This window comes from Phycodurus eques, chromosome 13 (assembly GCF_024500275.1).
Source record: "Phycodurus eques isolate BA_2022a chromosome 13, UOR_Pequ_1.1, whole genome shotgun sequence".
NCBI classification, from domain to species: domain Eukaryota; kingdom Metazoa; phylum Chordata; class Actinopteri; order Syngnathiformes; family Syngnathidae; genus Phycodurus; species Phycodurus eques.
Genome location: NC_084537.1, coordinates 2,970,147 through 2,995,327, shown reverse-complemented (window position 1 = coordinate 2,995,327; position 25,181 = coordinate 2,970,147). Strand labels below are relative to the sequence as shown.

The following is a 25,181-nucleotide window of genomic DNA, read 5'->3' as shown; positions in this document are numbered from 1 at the left end:
AATACTGAGGCCACCAAACTGGACCCCATCTACGCCTCGGCCGCACCTAGAAATTCTGTCCATAAAATTCTGTCCAAAGGGCAGCCTTGGCGGAGTCCAACCCTCACCAGAAATGAGTCCGACTTACTGCCGGATATGTGAACCAAACTCTGACTACGGTCGAACCGGGACTGAACAGCCCGTATCAGGTGGTTCGGGACCCCTTACTCTGGAAGAGCACCCCCCGAGGGATACAAACGCCTTCTCCAAGTCCACAAAACGCGTGTAGACTGGTTGGGCTGGACTCCCATGCACCTTCGAGGACCATGCCAAGGGTGAAGAGCAGGTCCACTGTTCCACGGCCAGGATGAAAACCACACTGGTCCTCCTGAATCTGAGATTCAACTTCCCGACGGACACTCCTCTCCAGCAAAACTGAATAGACCTTACCAGGGAGGCTGAGGAGTGTGATTCCCCTGTAGTTGGAACACACCCTCCGGTCCCCTTTCTTAAAAAGGGGGACCACCACCCCAGTCTTCCAATCCAGAGGCACTGTACCCGATGTCCACACGATGTTGCAGAGGCGTGTCAACCAGGACAGCCCTACAACATCCAGAGCCTTTAGGAACTCCGGGCGAATCTCATCCACCCCCGGGGCCTTACCAACGAAGAGCTTTTTAACCTGAGCGAAGTTCTGTCGGAGGTTGGAGTTGCAACTCCTTCTGACAGGAGATTCTGCCATACGTTCCCAGCAGATCCTCACAATACGTTTGGGCCTGCCATGTCGGACCGGCATCTTCCCCCACCATCGGAGCCAACTCACCACCAGGTGGTGATCAATTGACAGCTCCGCCCCTCTCTTCACCCGAGTGTCCAAGACATGCGTCCGCAAGTCCGATGACACGACCACAAAGTCGATCATCGAACTGCGACCTAGGGTGTCCTGGTGCCAAGTGCACGTGTGGACACCCTTATGCTTGAACCTGGTGTTCGTTATGGACAATCCGTGATGAGCACAGAAGTCCAATAACAGAACACCGCTCGGGTTCTGGGGGCGGGGGGGGACGTTCCTCCCAATCACGCCCTTCCAGGTCTCACTGTCATTGCCCACGTGAGCATTGAAGTCCCCCAGCAGAACGATGAAGTCCCCAGCGGGAGCGCTCTCCAGCACCCCCTCCAAGGACTCCAAAAAGGGTGGGTACTCAGAACTGCTGTTTGGTGCATAGGCACAAATAACAGTCAGGACCCATCCCCCCACCCGAAGGCAGAGGGAGGCTACCCTCTCGTCCACCTGGGTGAACCCCAAGGTACAGGCGCCGAGCCGGGGAACAATAAGTATACCCACACCTGCTCGGCGCCTCTCACCGTGGGCAACTACAGAGTGGAAGAAAGTCCAACCCCTCTCGAGAGGACTGGTACCAGAGCCCAAGCTGTGCGTGGAGGCGAATCCGACTATATCAAGTCTGAACTTCTCAAGCACACACATCAGCTCGGGCTCCTTCCCTGCCAGAGAGGTGACATTCCACGTCCCGAGAGCCAGCTTCTGTAGCCGGGGATTGGATCGCCAAGGTCCCCGCCTTGATTGTCTTTGTGTGTACCAGGCTTAAGTCCCTTAGTATGCATATTTAGTCTTAATGGTGGTACGGTGTCAAGGCCGTTACAGAGAGCCACATTAAAATGATTTGTGAGATGATCAATATCAACATAAGAAGGAAAGGAAGCAGTAGCTGTGGGGAATAGCTCAGAGAGCGCAGTAGCAATTGAACTAATATTACAGTTGGTATAGCATTTGTTGTGGTCAAGACGGTGGCAATGGGCCAAGACTTCAAATTTTATCTCGTGGTCAGACATAGCAGTGGTATACAGGAGAACCATTGCATTCGAGGTTGCGGTGCCTCAGGTTAGTCCCAAACAGAAAGTATAAATTATTGTCTGAAACGTCACGCTAAGAGGTTCCAACAGGGAATTCATATGAATACCTACATCTGTATGAGCTAAACTTGACTTTGGTGTCTTTATTCATATTTTACACTGCAGAAAGGCACTCCAATGAAGGCCATGAATATTCTCCTTTCATATCCTTCCGAACCGATGGTGCCGCTGCAAGGCAAAAAAGGAACATCAGCTTTATCAGCTTTACTGGAGATGGATCAGAACCATAGGTAAGTGTGCTCTGTACATTAGTCAAACGTACATTTAGGTGCAGAAACGTGGACAATAGCAGTTTTTATTATTTAGCTTTTATACACTTGTGCTTTATGAATTGACATAAAATGATCATGATGTGATTAAAGTGTAGCTTTTTTTTTTTTTTACTTTAAATCGTATAGCTTTACATTACCATGACAACTGGGGGAACAGATGGGGTTGCGAGGATGCAAGTGGCTGCAAATGCTCATGCGGAAGAAAAAAACGAGAGGACCATAAAGACAGTAAAATCATTGATTGTATTTTGAGTTGTGGAGACATCACTAAGCCGCCAAATTACACGTCAGTTAGTGTGGGATCCATGTATACAGTATGTGGCATTCAGCACACACACTGCCCCCAAGCCCCCCTAAACAGTGGTACCTTGTTTGTATGCCCCGATGTACACCTTGAGCCCACCAACAGGCCGCTAATGAAACAGCAGGCGCCAACATAAAGACTGTGACAGCTTGGTGTAAAAAATGTTTTTGCTGATCAGTGTAGTTCAATTACTCACCTGCACATCTTTGATTCAGTTAGCATTGCTGGCTATTTGACAATAATGTGGCAGCAATGACTCACATCAGGACAAATACTCTTTGCGGGGAATAAAACTTCACTTGGAAATTTTTAACTCACACATTTGGTAAGTCACTAAGTTGCTTAGTAATAGAATGAGCAAGACTGGAATGCCACTGTTTAACACACAAGCCACAGTGAGAATTTCATGAAATAAATTAACAAATACCAAACTAGCCTGACGTACAGTATAGTTAATGCACACCCTCATAACGATATAGATCAAATGCAAGTAAAGTGCACCATTGTTTAATTTTTAACAACCTGTATTTAAAAAGAGCACAGCAATGTATTCTGAGAAGCAAGCAGCAAGCACCATGATGCTTTGTGCTGCCTACAACACCAAGATCGTCACTGTGAGGCACATTGCCTCATGGTTTAGCCACCACATCGCCCGTCTTTTGCACAGGTGGGTGCCATGATTGGGTATAAAAGGAGATTCCCTGAATTGCTCCGTCTGTATTACTGACATTGGTTTTCTAAAGTGTTCCTGAGCCCACGTGGTGATATCCTTTACACATTGATGTCGGTTTTTGATGCATTGCCACCTGAGGGATCGAAGGTCACGGGCATTCAATGTTGGGTTTCGGCCTTGCCGCTTATGATTTGTACAGATTCTCTGAACCTGTTGATGATGATATGGACCGTAGGTGATGAAATGCCTAAATTCCTTGCAATTGTACGTTGAGGAACATTGTTCTTAAACTGTTCGACTATTTTCTCACGCACTTGTTCACAAAGAGGTGAACCTCGCCCCAGCTTTGCTTGTGAATGACTGAGCAATTCAGGGAAGCTCCTTTTATACCCAATCATGGCACCTACCTGTTCCCAATTAGCCTGTTCACCTGTGGGATGTTCCAAACAGGTGTTTGATGAGCATTCCTCAACTTTCTTAGTCTTTTTTGCCACCTGTCCCAACTTTTTTGGAACATGTTGCAGCCATAAAATTCTAAGTTAATGATTATTTGCTAAAAACAATCAAGTTGATCAGTTTGAACGTTAAATATCTTGTCTTTGTAGTGTATTCAATTAAATATAGGTTGAACATGATTTGCAAATCATTGTATTCTGTTTTTATTTATGTTTAACACAATGTCCGAACTTCATTGGAATTGGGGTAGTACCTACACCTCACTGAAGTATGACGTCACCATTTAATTGCCTATATATGAAACTTTAAATTTGTACAGATAATACAGCAAATAATTGGTCACTCCTTTGGGGGTTTTGACTATTGTGGGTAGGAATGTCCTGATCCGATCATGTGATCGAAAATCGGGGTCGATCACGTGATTTTCAGCTGATTGAGATTGGGTGAGAAATGTTTCTGGCATTTTATACGTTACAAAGTGACAAAACTATCCAAAAGTACAAAGATCCTGCCAAATGGTACAGTAATACAGTGGTGCTTTGAGCTACGAGATAAATCCATTCCGTGACCGTGATTTTATCTCATAACACTCCTATGTCAAAACATGACCTTTTCCCTCCCATTAAAATGAATGGAAATTCAATTAATCCGTTCCAGTCCCCCCCCAAAAAATCTATTTTTTTTTTAAAGGGCCCATATTTTGGCTATTTAGTCCTGCATAGAGATCCTACAGAACTGCTTTGTGATTTATAGGCGATCTATTGGAACATCGTAGAGGCATTTGTAGGGTATAGCCTTTTTTGATAAAAACATAATTAATTTGGAAACGAGATTAGGCCGGACGTTAACGCCTGTGCTACTTCCGGTTTAGTGTGATTTATGTTTAACGTTGGACTCAAACTCTGTCTCGTACAGGGGCGCCACAAAATTTAGGAAAAAGGACGTAAAAACCTCGATCAGTCTCATAATGTAGAAGGCTGCTACATTTATAAAATATGAATTCTCGATAACAGAGGTTTATTATTAACTCAAAACACAACAATAAGGGGAATTTTATAGAAGATTTTAATGATATCTAAAGGGAAATCTACAGAGAAACAATACAGAGGGATTTAACTTTAACAAAACGGATAATAATGGTAATAGACAGAAACAAGGCATACGAAAAGGGAGGAGGACATTGTGTGTGGTTGGAATAAAAATGTGCGCGTGGAGTTGGTTGAGTCATTGCGAGAGAGAGAAAGCAAAGTTGTGATTTGTGTGAAGATAGTATTTTCCCCAGGTTTATAAGGCACTCATCTTGTACATTCTGACAACCATTGTTGTGTTGCTCACGACCGTAGAGCAGCTGCTCTTTGAGGATGGTCTTTCTCCGCGCATCGCAGGAGGAAACGAGACAGGTTTGGTTGAAGAAGAAGATGCACCAAAATAAAACAAAAAGGCGGGAGAAGAAAAAGGGAAGTTATTCGTCCTGCTTTTGGTGGGAGAATACAACCGTTCCTCTTCCTGCCTTTTCAGGGACCTGCTAGCAACTTCTGAGCGTTCACGCTTGGCTTTGAGTGTACCAGTACTTTTTGGTAGTCGCTGCTCTGATTGCCTCGTGGTTACCCACGTAGGCTGGGAAGCCAAGTCACCATCCCAGGTTCACGTTGGCCGAACCGCGTGTTCGAACAAAGAAAAGGGAAGGGGGGAGAGGTTGACCGAGACCAGCCCCGCAGCGGCTGGGATGTTAGCCAGGAAGACACAAGAGCAAGACACAAGAGAACAAGAAGAGTTGGGAGTCAAAGGTTAAATACCCAGGAGGTGTGTCTAAGAGACGGGGGAAACTGAAGAAGACCGCCCATCGATTTGAATTCTGTTGTACAATTTAGCCATAAAAACTGTGTAAAAATCATATATTAATATAGAATTTTTGTACTCTCACTCATCGATCAAGCGTATAGAATGATTGTTTAAACTTTAATCTTGGCAGACCAACTGCTTATTGTTCAATACAACATTTTGCACTGTTTGGCTTCAACTCAAGACAAACAGTTCTCAAAGTCTCGCAGCTGGACCCGTAAAGCTGAAATAATGACTCAGACATCAAGGCATACATTTGGAATATTTCTGCAGCGTTCGTAAAATATCAAAACAGACATTTATCTTCAGTTAAAGAAGCTTTGAATGCGAGTCCACAGGTTTGCAGTGACTTTCAACCGCCAGTGGATGTCGTCTGTGTTCCAGCAATGTTCCCATTCTGTCAGTTCGAAAAAAGAAAAGAAGTCTTTGATGACTGGAACCCAGACTTGTCATGGAGCTGTTAATTAGTTTAAGGTCCGGGTGAGATAAATTAGGCATCCTTGTGGCCATCTTGCACAGCCGGGTGGCTTGGAAAAATGCAGTGTATCAAGTTATTGGTGGGGGGCGAGGTGGTTGCAGTGACGACCGACTTTTTTTAGAAAGCAAAAAGAAGAGGTGAAAGGCAGGAATTCTAGTCTTGACAGAGTAGAGAAACCTTAGCCTAGGTATAAGAGGAAGCGAGGAGGTCGCTTCCTCAGGTTGGGCGGGCGGGGTGGGGGGCGGGGGGTGGCTCCTCCACATTTTGAGCTGGGTCAATTTCGGGTTCAGCCATTCCTGTCCTACGGAAAGCAACGGAAATTTATTTATAAAGCGCATTTCATACACAAGATAACTAATAATGTGCTTTACATGATTAAAAGGATTTAAAAACAAACAAAAAACAACTTATAAACATTTAAAACAGGAAAACAAAAATACAAAACGTACAATTGCAAGAAATATCATTTAAAAGTTTTTAACCTGGATTTAAAAACATTCACACTTGGGGCTGATGTCACTTCATTTGGCAAGTTATTCCATTTGTGTACGGCATAAGCGGTTAATGTTGCTTCACCATGTTTGCTTTTGACTCTGTGCTCCACTATTTGACCTGAGTCTGTCGATCTCAGAGCCCTACTGGGTTCATATTCCATTAGCATTTCTTTCATGTATTCAGGAACTAAACCATTTAGTGATTTATAGACCAGAAGCAGAACTTGAAAATCTATTCTAAAGCTGACTGGAAGCCAGTGTAAAGTCTTGAGAAATGGAGTTATATGCGCTGACCTCTTTGTTCTGGTCAGAACCCGAGCTGCAGCATTCTGAATAAGCTTCAGCTGTTCAATAATGCTCTTTTTGGGAAGTCCAGTCAGAAGACCTTTACAATAGTCAAGTCTACTTGAGATAAAAGCATGGATGAGCTTCTCCTGGTCTGCTTGACACATGCAAGCCTTCACTCTGGATATGACTCTTGAAAGTCAGGTTGGAATCTATCAGAACAGCAAGGTTTCGGACTTGGTCTTTGTTTTTTAAATATAGTGACTCCAGGTATTTACTATCAGCAATCATCTTTTCTTTATTGCCAAAAACAATTAATCTCAGTTTTGTTGTGGTTTAATTGAAGAAAATTTGGGCTCATCCAGTTTTTTATCTGTTTTAGACGGTGACACAGCACCTCAACTGTCTGTCATCTGCATAGCTATGATAGTCAAAATTAAAGTTCTGAAGAATTTGACCCAAGGGTAGCATATTCAGGCTGAACAGGAAGGGTCCAAGAACTGACCCTTGAGGGACCCCATAGGTCATTGCCATTCGATGAGATTGAACACTTCCAATGGTTACAAAATCACTCCTTTCCTCCAGGTAGGACCTCAACCATTTAAGGACTGTTCCATTTAGTCCTACACCACGTTTCCAACCTGTTCAGCAGTATATTATGATCCACCGTATCAAAAGCCGCACTGAGATCCAACAAGACGATAATTGACACCTTTCCCGAGTCCGTATTCAACCTTATATCATTTAGCACTTTGATAAGAGCAGATTCTGTACTGTGATAAGTTTGGAAACCTGATTGAAATTTGTCAAAAAGTCAATTTAAGTTCAAGAAATTGCTGAGTTGATTAAAAATAACTTACTCAACAATCTTGGCTATGAAAGGAAGATTTGAGATGGGTCTATAGCTTGCTAACATGGAAGCGTCGAGTGTTCTATTTTTTTAGAAGAGGTTTAATGGCAGCTACTTAAAGAGCTTTAGGAAACTGAAGTGAACAATTGATTATTAGCACAGACTTCACAATAGCTTTGAAAAAGTCAGATGGTATTGAGTCAAGACAGCTCGTCGATGGTTTCAACTGCTGAACTGTTTTCTCTACAGCGTGCGTGGGCATGCTATCACTCCCAGATGTCTCACATTTGGATGCATCTTTTCACCAAAAGGGCTTTAAAATGTGTCTTCTTCCATGTACGGTTCGTTTAGGAACCCGAAATATGCTTTGCGTAAACAGTAATAAGCTTGTGGTGTTTCGAGGCTGCCTTGTTTAACAATAAGAGCGGCCGGTAAGTCGGTTACGGCTTCCGGGTCGTCAAATTCGCGGGACAAAGCCTGACAGAGGGCTTGATAGTTTGACAATACATGTGCTGGTTGTTGATCAAGTAGGCTACTAACCTCTCAATTCGACGTGACTTTGATAAGGTAAAGTTCATCCTCAGTGGTAGCAAATGGAAACCGTTTAAGGTAAAAGTCAATGTCTTTAAGGTATACTGCCGTGTCATGGGACCCTTCTGGTTTAGGTTTGAATCTTGGAATGTTGCCCGCAAGTTTGTCTTAGTCTTTTAAACTCATACCTGTAGAGACGCCAGGATAAGAGACAGACCTATGGGAGTCGTTGAGGCGGGCTGCATTTCGCACGGTGGACTCTCGAGTCAGCTGGGCCAGAGTCAGAAAGGGTTTTTAAGAAGTGGTAGGGGGCTTTGACAGTATCCCAGGGAGGTCTGGACCAAGCGCTGGGACAGGTGCGTCGAATCTAGGAGACCGACTGACAGGTGTGCACTCATTGAGTTCGTCAGACAGTGTTTGCTGTAGGAAGACTTATTGTCGGTTGGCAATTAATTCGCGGGCTGCCTCTAATTCCCGTCGAACAAGTTCCTGTTCTAGCTTTAGCTTTTGGAAATGGCGCATGTCAGATTCTAGGCCTGTCACTTGTGACATGCGTTCACATGAGTGCTCAATGCTTTAGAGCGTTCCTCTTTGAGCATCTCAACAGTCTGTTTGAGCTACCTGATGTCCTGTGTCGCGCTACGCAGAAACCACTGTGCGGGCTTGTTAGGCGCTTTGGTTTGGCGTAATTGAGGGGTGATCAGTCAACTCCGACAGATTGCTTTTGAGTTGCGAAATTTCAGATGCGGCAGTTTGTAACAGTGTTTCCTGTGCGCGGTTAGTTTGTGTGCACGAAGCAAGAGCTTGTTTGAGTTCCTTATTTTCACAGGCCAGTGCGACACTGTGGATGGAGACCATCTCTTGAACAGTGTAGGCACTGGGGCTGAGGTGCACACTGTGTGCTTTCGCATGCTCAAGCTGAGTTTCAACATGAACTAGGCAGGCTTGTGCAAGGTTTGAACAAATTTTGGACTTTGCTAGCTGTGCCGTTAAGTTGATTTGTTGTTGTTGTTCAGCTTCTAATTTGAGTTTCATTTGGTTATCCTCCATATCACTCCGTCTTAATTGTGACATGAAGTTTAAAACTGTGCAGCCGAGCATGCGAGCGAGATTTTTATCTTTCAGCGTTTTGTATTTGCCATCACTCATATGTTGTGCGATGTTATTGAGGACTTCAAGGCTAGCATCTTTGACAGATTTTGCATAACACGGGACGAGGTCTTTAAATTACTGACGAGCTCTTCCAATGTGTCAAGATTGTCGTATTGGCTGGGACTTTCTGAAAGTTCCGCCATGATTGCGTCGCGTGTGCAGTAGCTGTACACGGTACGCAGCAAGGTTGTTAGAATTGTAAGCTGTTTCAGCGGTGAATAGAGGCACAATATAAAATGTGTAATTAATTGTTCAACATAGGTGTGAATGTGAGTGTGAATGGTTGTTTGTTTATGTGTGCCCTGTGATTGGCTAGCGACTAGTTCAGGGTGTACCCCGCCTATCGCCCGAAGATAGCTGGGATAGGCTCCAGCACGCCGGTGACCCTAGTGAGGATCAGCAGTACAGAAAATGGAAATGATGAGCACTCCGCTATACTGACTGGGAGCATTTCCTGCCGACACGCTGCTTATATAGAGGAAAGGCGGACGTGACTGAGGACAGCATGCGGACATAAAGGGGGGGGGGGGGCGTGCGCGTGAAGGAGGACACTAAAGGCACACCCCCAGTAGATATATAGTGCCGGAGTGTGCATTGTGCAAAACAACATTGGTTTGGCTAAGGACCCCCGAAAATGGCAGCTACGAAGAGACACGCTTTACGTAGCACAGTTTAAACTGCAAGCTATCAGTTAAGCGGAGGAACATCCGCGAGAGAATTCAAGATCAACGAATTCATGGTTCGCAAGTGGAGGAAGCAGGAAAACGAGCTTCGCCAAGTCAAGAAGACGAAGCTGAGTTTCCGTGGAAACAAGGCGAGGTGGCCCGAGATGGAAGACCAACTCGAGCAATGGATTAATGAGCAAAGAACAGCTGGGAGAAGCGTCTCTACACTCACCATTCGACTGAGGGCAATAACGCTTGCAGAAGAAATGAAAATGTAACATTTTTAAGGAGGTCCGTCTTGGTGCTTTCGTTTTATGAAACGGCGCCATCCATCCATCTGGGCAAGGACTACCGTGGCGCAGCAAATTCCGGCGGATTACAAAGAAAAGATGGCCCATCTCACAGCCGAGGGGAAAAACCAAGTGCAACTAAGACTGGGAGGCAACGCTGGGCGAGTTACGCCACCATATGTGAATGGATTGTGTATGATTGGGCTAAGGTATCTGCTTTGACTGTTGTCCGAGCTTTCGCGAAAACCGGCATCATTGCTGAACAGCGCCCCAGCAACAAGACTGACTGCGACAATGACGAGAGGGAACCTCGCGTGTTTGTTGGAGAACTTGCCCAGCTGATCATTTCGGATACAGAAGATGATGACTTTGATGGATTTGTGGATGAGTGTTGATCAGAAAATAACGTACGTTGTTAAATACTTCAATAAAGTACAACCGAACTCAGTTTTGCTCCCGCTGCCTTTTTAAAAACAGCGTGCATGCATGCTACCGTATGTTTTAAGCGAGCGTATGTTTTACCATGCCTGCCCCCAATAATACGGTGCACCTTATGTATGTGTTAAATACAGAAATAGACCCCGTAACTGGGACTGCGCCTTTCTATGAAAAAATGCGCCTTATGGTCGTGAAAATATGGTAGGCTACTTCCAGCCAAATCTGTTTCTTGAGGGAAAAAAACGGAGAAAACAGCCTATGTGTGAAAGCAGACAAATCAAGCAGAACAATGACTTTGACACCAATATTTTTTTTCTTTAGTGAAAATCTCAAACATCTGCACATAAAAGAACACTGAAAAAGTACGTTTGACAGAAAAATAAGTTATTTACAAGTACAACTGTACAGAATTTACATTAGACAAAAATACATGAACAAATGGGGCTCTAATCTTGCACTTTTTTCCTCCAAATTTTCCTCTATCGTTTGCTCAATAGCCCATCCATCCATCCATTTTCTTCCGCTTATCTGAGGTCGGGTCGCGGGGGCAGTAGCTTTAGCAGGGAGGCCTAGACTTCCCTCTCCACAGCCACTTCCTCTTCCGAGGGGATCCCGAGGCGTTCCCAGGCAAGCCAAGAGACGTAGTCTCTCCAGCGTATGCTGGGTCGTCCCCGGGGTCTCTTCCCGGTGGGACGTGTCGGGAACACCTCACCAGGGAGGCGTCCTGAAGGCATCCCAAACAGATGCCCGAGCCACCTCATCTGACTCCTCTCAATGCGGAGGAGCAGCGGCTCGACTCTGAGCCCCTCCCGGATGACCGAGCTTCTCACCCTATCTCTCAGGGAGAGCCCGGACACCGTGCGGAGGAAACTCATTTCGGCTGCTTGTATCCGGGATCTTGTTCTTTCGGTCACGACCCACAGCTCGTGTCCATAAGTGAGGGTAGGGATGTAGGTCGACCGGTAAATAGAGCGCTTCGCCTTTCGGCTTAGCTCCTTCTTCATCACAACGGACCGATACCAAGTCTGCATCACTGCAGATGCTGCACCAATCCGCCTGTCGATCTCTCGTTCCATTCTTCCCTCAGTCATGAACAACACCCCTAGATATTTGAACTCCTCCACTTGGGGAACGATGTCATCCCCGACCTGGAGAGGGCACTCCACCCTGGAAGTGGGGCTCGATGGCGAGCGCCTGGTGGCTGGGCCTGCACCCATGGGACACGGCCGTCCCCCTTCCCATGGGCTCACCACCTGTGGGAGGGGCAAGGGGTGCGTAGAGAGCTGGGCTGCAGCCGAAAGCAGGGACCATATAAATGTTGTCTTTGCCTCCCCTGGGAGAAGCCCCTCCTCTTCCATATTTGTGGCGCGAATGAAGCAAATGCGCAGTCAATGTGCGTTTTACTCCCGCGATCAAACTCAATCGAGGGATGTGAGGCGAGCAAACATTCGCCTTCCGTGTGAATGCAGCATTAGAGCTAGGGTGAGAAGCTCAGTCTGTGTGAGAGAGGAGTTTAAGGTGGAGGTGAGACTGCATCCTTCCTGTTTGCAGTGGAGATGGATAGGCTGACAGATGAGGTTAGACTCGAATCCCCATGAACCATGACGGTCGCAGATGACATTGTGATCTACAGTGAAAACAGGGAGCACATGAAGGAACATTTACAAAGGTGGAGGCATGCACTGGAAAGGAGAGGAATGAAGATTACCCAAAGTAAGACGGAATATATGTGCATGAATGAGAGGAGAGGAGGGGGAAAAGTGTGGCTCCAGGGAAAAGAGAAAGCGAGGGTGGAGGACTTCAATACTAAAAAGAAGAGACTCAAATCGCCATCAGGTCGCCAACTCCTCTCCAGGCCAGTGAGCTAGGCCCTTTAGATTCGGGGCCCTTCAGCAGTGAAATAAGGTTGTTCTTTGTGTTCATGAAAAGAAAGTGTGTGTGTGTACGTCTTCTGTCCTGATGTATGAGCAAATATGTTGTTGATTTGTACACAGTTTTCACGGTATTTGATGACTTAATTTTCTGATGGTTTCCGCCTGTTTTTATCTATCTTGTCTTAATTCACATATGATGTATCAAACCCTTTCTTTATAAGATTGGTTTCAGTTTCAAGTAATAAATATATTAAAGTGCTGTTTTATTTGTTGTTTTTTTACAAATGTTTTATTATTTTTTACTAATTTACGGGTTACTAATATCAGCAGTCAAATCATTAGTGCATACCAGTGAGCCCAAGGTTTTTTTTTCTTCAAGGAAAAATCTCCAAACTTCCACTTAAGTTTTCATTTTGGAAAAGCAATTAAAACATTTTAAATGAATAGAAAGTTCAAGTGTCATGGCTCCTGACTTGTCATGGACTGCAAAGAATTTCCAGCCAAGTATTATAAAATATTGTATTTCCAATGATGCCACATTGTCCTAATCTTTTTGAGCTGCTGTAAATGGAGACACCCTACGTTAAATGACTATAATGTTAAATGCAATATTTTCTGGAACCCTTCAAGTTGAGGTGAAAGTCTATGCTTCAATCACATCTTGATCATTTTATTCTAAATCCATTATGGTGGTGAAAAAAGGCGCACACATGAAAACTTTGTATTTAAATTACACGACTGAATCGAAGTGGAAATGTAACCAAACATGTTTACACTATAGCCAGGAATATTAATCTGGATGATTTCTCACTTTTCTTTTCTTCTGTAAGGACATTAGAGGAGCAACAGCAGAAGGCCAAGCCCATAACACCTGTTTCTGAAGTCTCAAGTGCAGAAAGTCCACGTAAGGTAAACTTTTTCCCAATGTCTTAAAGTCCTTGTGAAGTGGAAATAAATGTCATCTAAATTTGACAAACCACAGAGAATAGTTGTCAACAACACTGCCAAATTTGAATGATTAATAAAATCAAGTATATAAAATGAGGCTTCAAAATCATGAAGAATCAAGCCTTTGTCTTCAGGGTCGAATGCTCTGGGCATGTCCACTGAATGAGCTGAAGTCAAGCCCCACTCTACTGTCAATCAAATAGCTCTACTACGACCTACAAAAATTCATGCTACTTTGTCTACCATCGTTCTTATGCCTACACATTACTTGTTTTCACCGCGAAAACATCTTAAAGCCTCAAGTGGCTGGAATATTTCCCACCGGTTCATTGCAGGACTTTTCCATGCCGTGACAACAAGGTGCTCTAAAGTGGCCACGACAGCCCATAGCCTCAGTCCACACGCTGGCTGTCAAATAAAATAAAATAAATAAATGTCCTCCCCCATGATGATAAGCAAAGCAAATTTATTTATATAACACATTTCATACACAAGTTAACTCAATGTGGTTTACATGAATAAAAACATTTAAAAACAAAACAAAAAACAGCTTATAAACATTTAAAACAAAGAGTAAAAATAAAAATACAATTAAAACAGTATACAGTGCAAGAAATATCATTTAAAAGTGGAAATGCTCTAAAAAGCATGAGAACAAAGAAGAGTTTTAACCTGGACTTAAAAACATTCACACTTGGGACTGACGACACTTCTGTTGGCAATTTATTCCATTTGTGTGCAGCATAATAGCTAAATGCTGCTTCACCATGTTTGCTTTGGACTCTATGCTCCACTATTTGACCTGAGTCTGTCGATCTCAAGAGCCCTACTGGGTTTATATTCCATTAGCATTTCTTTCATATATTCAGGACCTAGACCGTTTAGAGATTTATAGACCAGTACCAGAACTTTAAAATCTATTCTAAAGCTGACTCGAGGCCAGTGTAAAGACTTTAGAATAGAAGTAATATGTTCTGACATCTTTATTCTGGTCAGAACCCAAGCTGCGGCATTCTGAATGACCTGCAGCTGTTTAATGCTCTTTTTGGGAAGTCCAGTCAGAAGACCATTACAATAGTCAAGTCAACTTGAGATAAAAGCAGGAATTCGCTTCTCCTGGTCTTCTTGACACATGCAAGCCTTCACTCTGGATATGTTCTTCAGATGGTAAAAGGCAGTTTTAGTAATTGATTTGATATGACTGTTGAAAGTCAGGTCGGAAACTATCAGAACACCAAAGTTTCGGACTTGGTCTTTGGTTTTTAAAGAGAGTGACTCCAGGTATTTACTAACAGTAATCCTCTTTATTGCTAAAAACAATTATCTCAGTTTTGTTGTAGTTTAATTGACGAAAATGTTGTCTCATCCAGTTATTTATCTGTTTAAGACAGTGACACAACTCCTCAGTTGAACTGTAGTCATCTGGAGACTGCTAGATATAAATGTGTGTTATCTGCATAGCTAACTTTCTCAACAATCTTGGCTATGAAAGGGAGAGTTGAGATGGGTTTATAGCTTGCAAACATAGAAGCGTCCAGCGTTGTATTTTTTAGCAGAGGCTTAATGGCAGCTACTTTAAGAGCTTTAGGAAACGCGCCCGACTGAAATGAGCAATTGATTATTTGCTGCAAATCAGCGAGCACAGCTTTTTCAATAGCTTTGAAAAAGTCAGATGGTATTGAGTCAAGACAGCTCGTCGATGGTTTCGGCTGCTGAACGGTTTTCTCTACAGTTTTTTGGTCAACTGTATCAAATTCTGACATAGAGATTTTCCTGGGTGGCTTCAGATGTAGTATCATTTTGTGGTTCAGAATCAGAATCAGAATCATCTTTATTTGCCAAGTATGTCCAAAACACACAAGGAATTTGTCTCCGGTAGTTGGAGCCGCTCTAGTACAACAGACAGTCAATTTGCAGAACACTTTGGGGACATAAAGACATTGACAAAAAACAATTGTGCAAAAAGATGCAGAGTCCTCTAGCACTTAGAGCAGTTCGAACGACTAATATTGCAATAGTCCGGTGCAATGACCATTGTGCAAAGGGCGCTGAGACTTCAAGGAGTGTATGCGGTTTAAAGTGACGAGTAGTACGATCATCTGGGACAATGTTGGTTGTGCAAATGTTACAGATACTCCTCAATCAGTGTGCAAATGGAGCAGATGCTACTCTGGCATGAGTGGCCAGTATATGCAAATAGTGCAGCATGGTGAGACAACTACAGTGAGTGCACGAGTAATACATAATTGGCCCCACAGAAATGTGACAACGAACTCAAGTCAGAAAATTGCCAGCTTGTTGTAATGGAATTATAGGTTAGGTGTTTAAGAAGTTGATCGCAAGAGGGAAGAAGCTGTTGGAATGTCTACTAGTTCTAGTTTGCGTTGATCGGTAGCGCCTACCTGAGGGAAGGAGCTAGAAGAGCTGGTGACCGGGGTGCAGACGGTCCGAGAGGATTTTGCACGCCCTTGTCTTAGTTCTGGCAGCGTGCAAGCCCTCAATGGTGGGTAGGGGGGTACCGACAATCCTTTCAGCAGTTTTGATTGTCCATTGCAGTCGGAGTTTGTCCTTTTTTGTAGCAGCACCAAACCAGACTGTGATGGAAGAACACAGGACTGATTCGATGACCGCTGTGTAGAACTGTCTCAGCAGCTCCGGTGGCAGGCCGTGCTTTCTCAGAAGCCGCAGGAAGTACATCCTCTGCTGGGCCTTTTTGAGGACGGAGTTGATTGTTGTTCGCCCACTTCAGGTCCTGAGAGATTGTAATTCCCAGGAACTTGAAGGTCTCGGCGGTTGACACAAGGCAGCTGGACAACGTGAGGGGCAGCTGTGGCGAAGGATGCCTCTTGAAGTCCACGATCATCTCTACCGTCTTGAGCGTGTTCAGCTCCAGGTTGTGTCGGCCGCACCACAGCTCCAGCCGCTCCGCTTCCTGTCGATATGCAGACTCGTCACCGTCCTTGATGAGGCCGATGACAGTGGTGTCATCTGCAAACTTCAGGAGCTTGACAGTTGGGTTCACTGAGGTGCAGTCGTTCGTGTAGAGAGAGAAGAGCAGCGGAGAGAGGACACAACCTTGGGGCGCCCCAATGCTGATGCTGCGTGTGGATGAGGTGGCCTCCCCCAGCCTGACCTGCTGTGTCCTGCCCGTCAGAAAGCTGTAAATCCACTGGCAGATGGCAGGTGAGACGCTGAGCTGGAGAAGCTTGGATGAAAGGAGTTCAGGGATGATGGTGTTGAACGCTGAGCTGAAGTCCACGAACAGGATCCTCGCGTAGGTCCCTGCACTGTCGAGGTGTTCTAGGATGAAGTGCAGTCCCATGTTGACTGCATCATCCGCAGACCTTTTCGCTTGGTAGGCAAACTGCAGGGGGTCCAGCAGGGGACCTGTGACACTCTTGAGGTGGTCCAGCACGAGACGTTCAAAGGACTTCATGACCACAGATGTCAAAGCGACAGGCCTGTAGTCATTCAGACCAGAGATTGCAGGTTTCTTGGGGACTGGAATGATGGTGGAGCGTTTGAAACAGGATGGAACTTCGCACATTTCCAAAGATCTGTTAAAGATCTGAGTGAAGACTGGAGCGAGCTGGTCCGCGCAGACTTTGAGGCAGGATGGGGACACATGGTCCGGTCCTGTCGCTTTGTTAATCTTCTGTTGTTCGAAGATGCGTCTCACATCCTGTTCATGGATGGTTAACGCAGAAGTCAGAGGTGTGGTTGTGGTCGCGGGTGCGGCCGGGTTGGTGTGTGGACTGAAACTGTCCTTTTCAAATCTGCAATAGAAGGTATTCAAGTCGTTGGCTAGTGTGCTATTGTTCTCAGCTTGGGGGGATCGTCGCTTGTAATTAGTCAGCGATTGGAATGCACGCCAGACTGATTTTGAGTCGTTCGCACTAAACTGTTTTTCCAACTTTGCTGCATAGATCCTCTTGGCAATGTTAATTTCTTTAGTAAGCTGGTTTCTAGCTCGATTATACAGGGCCCTGTCCCCGCTCTGATATGCATCTTCCTTAGCTTGGCGAAGCTGCTTAAGTTTAGCAGTGAACCACGGGTTGTTGTTGTTGAATGTCCGAAATGATTTTGTTGGTACACAAACCTCTTCACAGAAACTGATATAGGATGTGACAGTGTCCGTATATTCATCCAGGCTGCCAGCTGAATTTTCAAAGACACTCCAGTCTGTGCAGTCTAAACAGCTTTGAAGTTCCATCTGTGCTTCATTGGTCCACTTTTTTACTGTTTTCACTGTAGGCTTCGCACATTTAAGTTCTTGCTTGTACGTCGGTATTAAGTGAATTAAGCAGTGATCAGACGAGCCCAGGGCTGCACGAGGTATAGCACGGTATGCGTTTTTTACCGTAGTGTAGCAGTGGTCTAAAGTATTATTTTCCGTGGTAGGACAGTCGATGTGCTGCTTGTATTTAGGGAGTTCGTGGTTGAGTTTAGCTTTGTTAAAGTCCCCGAGAATAATGAGGGTGAGTCAGGGTGTTTTTTTTTCAATTTCGTTGACTTGTTCGGCGAGCGTTAGCAATGCAGCGTTCGTGTTAGCTTGCGGTGTAATATAGACTCCAGCCAGTATAAACGATGCAAACTCACGTGGCGAGTAAAATGGTTTACAGTTCAAAAACAGCGACTCCAAATGCGGGCTGCAGTGTGTGCTGAGCACCGTGACGTCCGTACACCATTTTTCGTTTATATGGAGGCATATCCCGCCGCCCTTCGTTTTCCCCGATGATTCCATGTCGCGGTCCGCTCGATGAATGTTGAAGCCGGGAAGCATGACGGCGCCATCGGTTGTGAGCTTGTCAACCACAACAAGCAGAGTGCAAGTATTGTTGAAGTTCTTACTGATGATTTCAGAAAAGTATTACTGTCTAGCCCTGACTAACTCTGTGAAAATTACAAAGACTTTGTCTGTAGAGCTCATCGTCAATTGGAAGTTTAGTTTTTTCTCCACTTACGTTCTGTTTTCCTACACTTTGATTTGGAGGTCTTGACCATCATTGTTCTCCTCCACATTGTTCTAGGTCGCCTCAAGATTGTCTTAGTTTTAATAGGTGTGACAGCATTCATGACATTTGAGATTTTCCAGGTGAAATTGTCCAAAAGTTCATCAACTGTCTCAGCATTCATAGCTTGTGGCACAGCTATGGTCTCCATAAACTTAGTGGCGGTACTCTCATTTATCTACCTTCTTAATAGACATAGAGGTTGTCTGAACTTTTGGATGAATCTGTAATTCAAAGAATACACAACAATGGTCAGAAATAGCCATATCCTTAATGTCAAATGATAGAATTTCAACATCCTTGGAGATAACCAGGCCCAAGATGTGACCTTGAGTATGGGTTGGACTCTTAATATGTTGAGAGAGGTCAAATGTGTCTAGTATAGCAGAGAGTTCTTTCGATTTTTTTTTCCCATGTTATTGTCAACATGAATATTAAAGTCTCCCGATAACAAAATAGTTGTAGTCAGTACAAATAACTGACAGCAGTTCTGATAAGTCCTCCATAAATTTTCTATTGTATCTTGGAGGCCTATACATTATTAAAACAATAATAACTTTTGGGTCACCTTTCACTAAAAAACAGATATTCAAGGAGATAAAATCACCCAGTATAATTTCTTTACACCGAAATAATGACTTAAAAATAACAGTAATACCACCGCCTTTTTTCCCTATTCGACACTTGTTCATAAAATTAAAATTTGCTGGTGTTGCCTCATTTAAAATGGTATTACAGCTACTTTCTGTTAACCACGTTTCATTTCGTAACAAGAAGTCCAGATCATAGAAGTTAATGATGGCATTACTCAAAATTAATTTATTACCCAGTGACCTGATATTGAAAAGAGCTAGTCTCGCAGAGATAACGCTCGACATTGATTTGATAGATTCACATTTTATCCTCACTAAGTTTGTAGTTCTACATTTTTTGTGCCATATTTCTTTGACGGCCACCTTCTGGAGCAAGGCGTGGAGGTGGGGCTCGAAGGTGAGCGCCTGGTGGCCGGGCCTGTATCCCCATGGATACAGGCCCGGCACAGCCCGAAAGGGTAACGTGGGTCCCCCTTCCCATGGGCTCACCACCTGTGGGAGGGGCCAGGTCGAGAAGTTCCAACTAGATATATCGGACTCGCCTCCACACACAGCTTGGGCTCTGGTACCAGTCCTCTCGAGAGGGGTTGGGACTCTCTTCCACTATGGAGTTGCCCACGGTGAGAGGCACCGAGCAGGTGGGGGTATACTTATACCTTCGGGTGGGGGGACGGGCCCTGACTGTTTGTTTTTGCCTATGCACCAAACAGCAGTTCAGAGTACCCCCCCTTTTTTGGAGTCCTTGGAGGGGGTGCTGGAGAGCGCTCCCGCTGGGGACTCCATCGTTCTGCTGGAGGACTTCAATGCTCATGTGGGCAATGACAGTGAGACCTGGAAGGGCGTGATTGGGAGGAACGGCCACCCCGATCAGAACCCGAGCGGTGTTCTGTTTTTATCTTAGACCTACTTGCGCTTAGCTTTCCCGCATTCCTGTCTGCCAACGCATGTTTCGTCATTTAGCCAAGGCTCAAGAATAGGTTTGGAATGCCTTATTTTCATCGCAGCCACAGTGTTGAATATACTGCAGAAGGCCCGAGCCACCTCATCTGGCTCCTCTAAATGCAGAGGAGCAGTGGCTCTACATTGAGCCCCTTCCAGCGGAAGGAACTCTGAATGCTTCAGCATACCAAGATATTTTGGACAGTCAAACAGTTTGGGGATTACCCCTTCCTTTTCCAACATGTCTGTGGACAAGTGCACAAAGCAAGGTCCATAAAGACATGGATGAGAGAATTTGGTATGGATAAACTTGACTGGCCTGCGCAGAGTCCTGTCCTCAACCCCATAGAACACCTTTGGGTTGATTTCGATTGCACAGTGAGCCAAGGCCTTCTCGTCCAACATCAGTGTGACCTCACAAATATGCTCCTGGAAGAATGGGCAAAAATTCCCATAAACTCACTCCTAAACCTTTTGGAATTCCTTCCCTCAAGTGTTAAAGCTGTTTAAGATGCAAAGGGTAGACCAACATCATATCAAACCATATGGATTTAGAATAGGTTATCACTTAGTCATATGTGAGTCAAGGCAGGTGAGTGAATTATTTTGGCAATATGTCCAATATGTCTGTTTTATGTCAATACATCATTTTCACACCATAAAAGTCAACTGCTTTACTGCAGCAAGAGCTTGACTGTGTGCGCAGCTGTAAAAAACATAAAATTAAATACAAAATATTTTATATATAATATATTTTTTAATAAATGAACTGTAGTAAAGCAATACTTTTTTTAGGATCTCACAAAGTTTTTGTATTATATTTATGAGGGTTGCTGTTCATGGTTAGAGGAAATGTTGGATGTTCAGTATTCTCAAATGTTCAATACACCGTCCTTGATTTCATGATTTGGCAGTATTTAGAATGTGCACTTGACTCTCAATATTAATATAATTATAATGATTAAAATAATAATGACAACATTAACAAAGGTCATCATGATAGCACCACATTCTTATATACATGTAGCACTTACAATATCACTGAATAAAAAGTCTGTGCGCTTGGACACCTCAACTTAATACATTATTCTTGAATTTATTCATGATGGTAACCAGTTGGGGACCTGCTCTCCTGGGTACCCCCGTTATCTTTCCCCCATTGGGCGTCCCTGTCCTCCCTCCTTTCCCCCAAGCGGGTGAAACTGTCTTGCCCTCTGGCTGGGCGGGGACTGACAACATTGGCGGGGCTTGCGTGTTGGTAGGGGGTGCCTCGCTCTCCTAGGGGTGGGGGCGGCGGTGCCAGGGCGTGTGTGTGTGGGACGGTGGCATTGGGCCCCTGCGGCCTCCTCTGGGTGGCCGGTTTTAGGGGGCCTCGATGGGCGCAGTGGACTACCTTGTGTCCCTAGGTGTGGGTGGTGTTCCGTCCATTGGGCCGTTCTCAGGTGGGCTCCTGAGTCCGACCCCGCCTCTCGGGTGGGAGGGGTGGGGTCCTCTGCGCCCGCATTGTGAGCACAGCGATTACAAGTCATTTCTTTAGGTATATTGTGCATTCGAGACAGTGTCACCCCGGGAACTTATTTGCTTCGTGTGGGTCCACTCACTCATTGCAATAAATAACTCATAACTATGCAAACCTCCTGGGTATCCCTTCACTTGCACTCTATTTCTAAAGATGTTTACGATGTACATAGCCACTCCCCCCACATTTCAATTGTACAGCTTGGTCCACTACCTCTGTCCTCCATGCTTCCCCTCCTGCCCTTGTCCAGTCCTGTCCTATATTGTCCTGTCCTTCCTTCACAGGGTGTAACACTACTGCCTCATACAACACGCGAATCTGTGTCATTGTACAAGGCATATAATGATTTACTTTCCTCATCTTTATTATAGCTAATGTCCTGTCTTTTGTTGTCTTCTCTTCCTAATTTATTTAGTTAGCTTTTCACTGTCTCTCCCCTTTGTTTTTTCTGTCACTCGCCTTTAAACCTTTGTTCTGCCTGACTGAAATTTTCAATAAAAATCCATCAGAATACAAAGAACCACCATGGCAGCTTAAAAACTCCACTGTGACACAGTAAAACTGTTCTACCATAAAAGGGATACAGATAAATTTTTATGAACTCTGATCAATGTCTTTGTCTTTGATTAGCATTTGATCCGAACACAAACAAGTGTGTTGATTGATTTATGAAACACCCGACCATTGCTAAGCGCTGCCAATCGCCTAGCTGCACGCTAGTGTGTGCACCACCTTGGTTGCCAACATGGCACCTGTTGCCGAGTTGGCCATACTCTCTTTCTGTCCAAAATTTTTTATCTTCATAGGGGTCTTTAAGCCGTGCTTTGTCTGGTCCCTCACCTACGACCTGTTTGTCCTTGGTGACCCTACCAGGGGCATAAAGCCTTACCTCCTAGGATTATTGAGACACACAATCCCCTCCACCACAAAAAGGTGACGGCTCAATGAGGAGATAATAAAATCACCTAAAAGTAATACACAATATTTTGGCATTGGTCTCAAATCAAGTTAATTTTTTTTGTGATCTGTATATAACCGTGCACAGCAGTGGGAGAAATGATGATGATGATTTTATTATTAAGCAATACAATCTGTACTATTTGTGTAGTTGGCTGCTGAATATATTGAAGTTGCGGACAAGGGACTCCAGGTGGGACTGAGTGCTGGAGCATCAGTACAGTCTGCAGGAGAGACTGCAACTGGCAGTAGCATTGACCCGAGGTAATACTCAATTCGATATTGTGGTACTTGTGCCAGCTGTAACTTCTTTTATCATTCACTCCATGACCAACTTTTCTGTTTGGATTTTAGTTTTGTTTGTAGTGCTATTAGTTTGAAATAGAAAATGTTTTGGTTTCCACATTTGTAGAATTGTTTAATAAATGACTTTAGAAAATCTTCTGAATGTCCAAATTAAATTATTGTGTCTGCAGCACAACCTCAGTGTAACTCATTACATCACCAGGTCTATGAGATATCTAGGGACTGATATAGCGAAGTTAGGCCCCAATCTCACTGGCCTGGAGACGAGTTGGCGACCTGATGATGAGCAATTGCGGAGACGTCTCTTGGAGTCGCCTGTTGACAAGCCGGGTTGCCAGGGAGTCGCGGTAAAATTGAACATGTTCAATTTCTATTGGAGACCTTTGGAGACTCCTCGATATTCTCACTATCGAGAAAAAACTTAAAAGTAACTTAATGTCGATGGTAACGATGATTCATTACCAAAATGTATGTGGTCTGTATGCCCACTTCAACCACTGAAAATATTATAACGATTTCCCCAAGGGATTTTATGGACGTTAAAGCGTTTTCCTCATTTTAGAGGATGGTCCCAGTGTCCGTGCTCCGGCACTGACGCTGACAAAACTTTGGGACACGTCACCTCTACATTTGAGAGGTTGACAACAAAACAGAGGAATATTGTTGACTAATAAATTATTAGTGATGCAAGTATTCTTTTATTTTCATGTCGAACTCTCAAATGGGCAGCGGGCAGTGCGGGCAACAAGCATTGCGCCTGCCGCACCTTACTAGTTTTTCTTTGATTATATTATGTTTTTATAATTGTGGGAAGCCTGCGATTGGCTGGCGGCCAGTTCAGGGTGTGCCCGGGCTCTCGCCCAAAGATAGCTGGGATAGGCTCCAGCATGCCCGCGACCCTAGTGAGGAGAGCGGTATGGAAAATAAATGGATGGATTAAAATTAGATGAATTGCTCAGCCCGTTCGTTAAAAATATAAACAACTTCAATGTATCTGCATTAATAAATTACATCAGAATCAGAATCATCTTTCTTTGCCAAGTATGTCCAAAAAACACACAAGAAATTTGTCTCCGGTCGTTGGAGCCGCTCTAGTACGACAACAGACAGTCAATTTACAGAACACTTTTGAGACATAAAGACATTGAGAAAAACAGTCACTGAGCAATAAAGGGTTGCTTGTCTGGTAATGCCGGTACAAATTAATTAATTAATTTATTTATTTATTTTTGGGGGGGGACAACTGTGCAAAAACACCGGGGTTCAATCCCCCGCCCCGCCTGTGTGGAGTTTGCATGTTCTCCCCGTGCCTGCGTGGGTTTTCTCCGGGCATTCCGGTTTCCTCCCACATCCCAAAAACATGCATAAATTGGAGACTCTAAATTGTCCGTTGGTGTGAAAGTGAGTGCGAATGGTTGTTTGTTTGTATGTGCCCTGCTATTGGCTGGCAACCAGTTCAGGGTGTACCCCGCCTCCTGCCCGATGATAGCTGGGATCCAGCACGCCCACGACCCTAGTGTGGAGAAACTGCTCAGAAAATGGATGGATGGATGGAATTGTGCAAAAAGGTGTAGAGTCCTCTAGCACTTAGAGCAGTTCGAATGACTATTCTCGCAATAGTCCGGTGCAATGACCATTGTGCAAAGGGCGGTGAGACTTCAAAGAGGGTATGCAGTTTAAAGTGACGAGTAGTGCGATAATCTGGGACAATGTTGATTGTGCAAATGTTGCAGATACTCCTCAGTCAGTGTGCAAGTGGTGCAGATGCTACTCTGGCATGAGTGGCCAGTATTGGTCAACAACAGATATGCAAATAGTGCACCGTGGCGAGACTACTACAGTGAGTGCACAAGTAGACTGTAATTCCCAGTAGACTGTAATTCCCAGGAATTGAAGGTCTCGACGCTTGACACAAGGCAGCTGGACAGCGTGAGGGGCAACTGTGGCGAAGGATGCCTCCTGAAGTCCACGGTCATCTCTACAGTCTTGAGCGTGTTCAGCTCCAGGTTGTGTCGGCTGCACCACAGCTCCAGCCGCTCCATTTCCTGTCGATACGCAGACTCATCACTGTCCCTGATGAGGCCAATGACAGTGGTGTCATCTGCAAACTTCAGGAGTTTGACAGCCGGGTGCGTTGAGGTGCAGTCGTTCGTGTCGAGAAAAAAGAGCAGCGCAGAGAGGAGACAACCTTGGGGTGCCCCAGTGCTGATGCTGCGTGTGGATGAGGTGGTCTCTCCCAGCCTTACCTGCTGTGTCCTGCCCATCAGGAAGCTGTAAAGCCACTGGCACATGGCAGGTGAGACGCTGAGCTGGAGAAGCTTGGAGGAAAGGAGTTCAGGGATGATGGTGTTGAACGCTGAGCTGAAGTCCACGAACAGGATCCTCACGTAGG

At 44.7% G+C, this 25,181-nt stretch overlaps 1 protein-coding gene across 13 annotated transcripts in view; it reads left to right on the top strand.

Annotated features, from left to right (window-relative positions):
- The window catches only part of depdc5 (DEP domain containing 5, GATOR1 subcomplex subunit), a 222,700-nt gene that overhangs the window by 152,125 nt on the left and 45,394 nt on the right, over nt 1–25,181 (top strand). For all 13 annotated transcript variants that reach the window (XM_061695209.1, XM_061695212.1, XM_061695211.1 and 10 more), the window contains 3 exons: nt 2,017–2,141; nt 13,346–13,424; nt 22,635–22,747. In XM_061695209.1, coding sequence (XP_061551193.1) covers nt 2,017–2,141; nt 13,346–13,424; nt 22,635–22,747 — 317 coding nt within the window. The remainder of the gene's footprint in view (nt 1–2,016; nt 2,142–13,345; nt 13,425–22,634; nt 22,748–25,181) is intronic.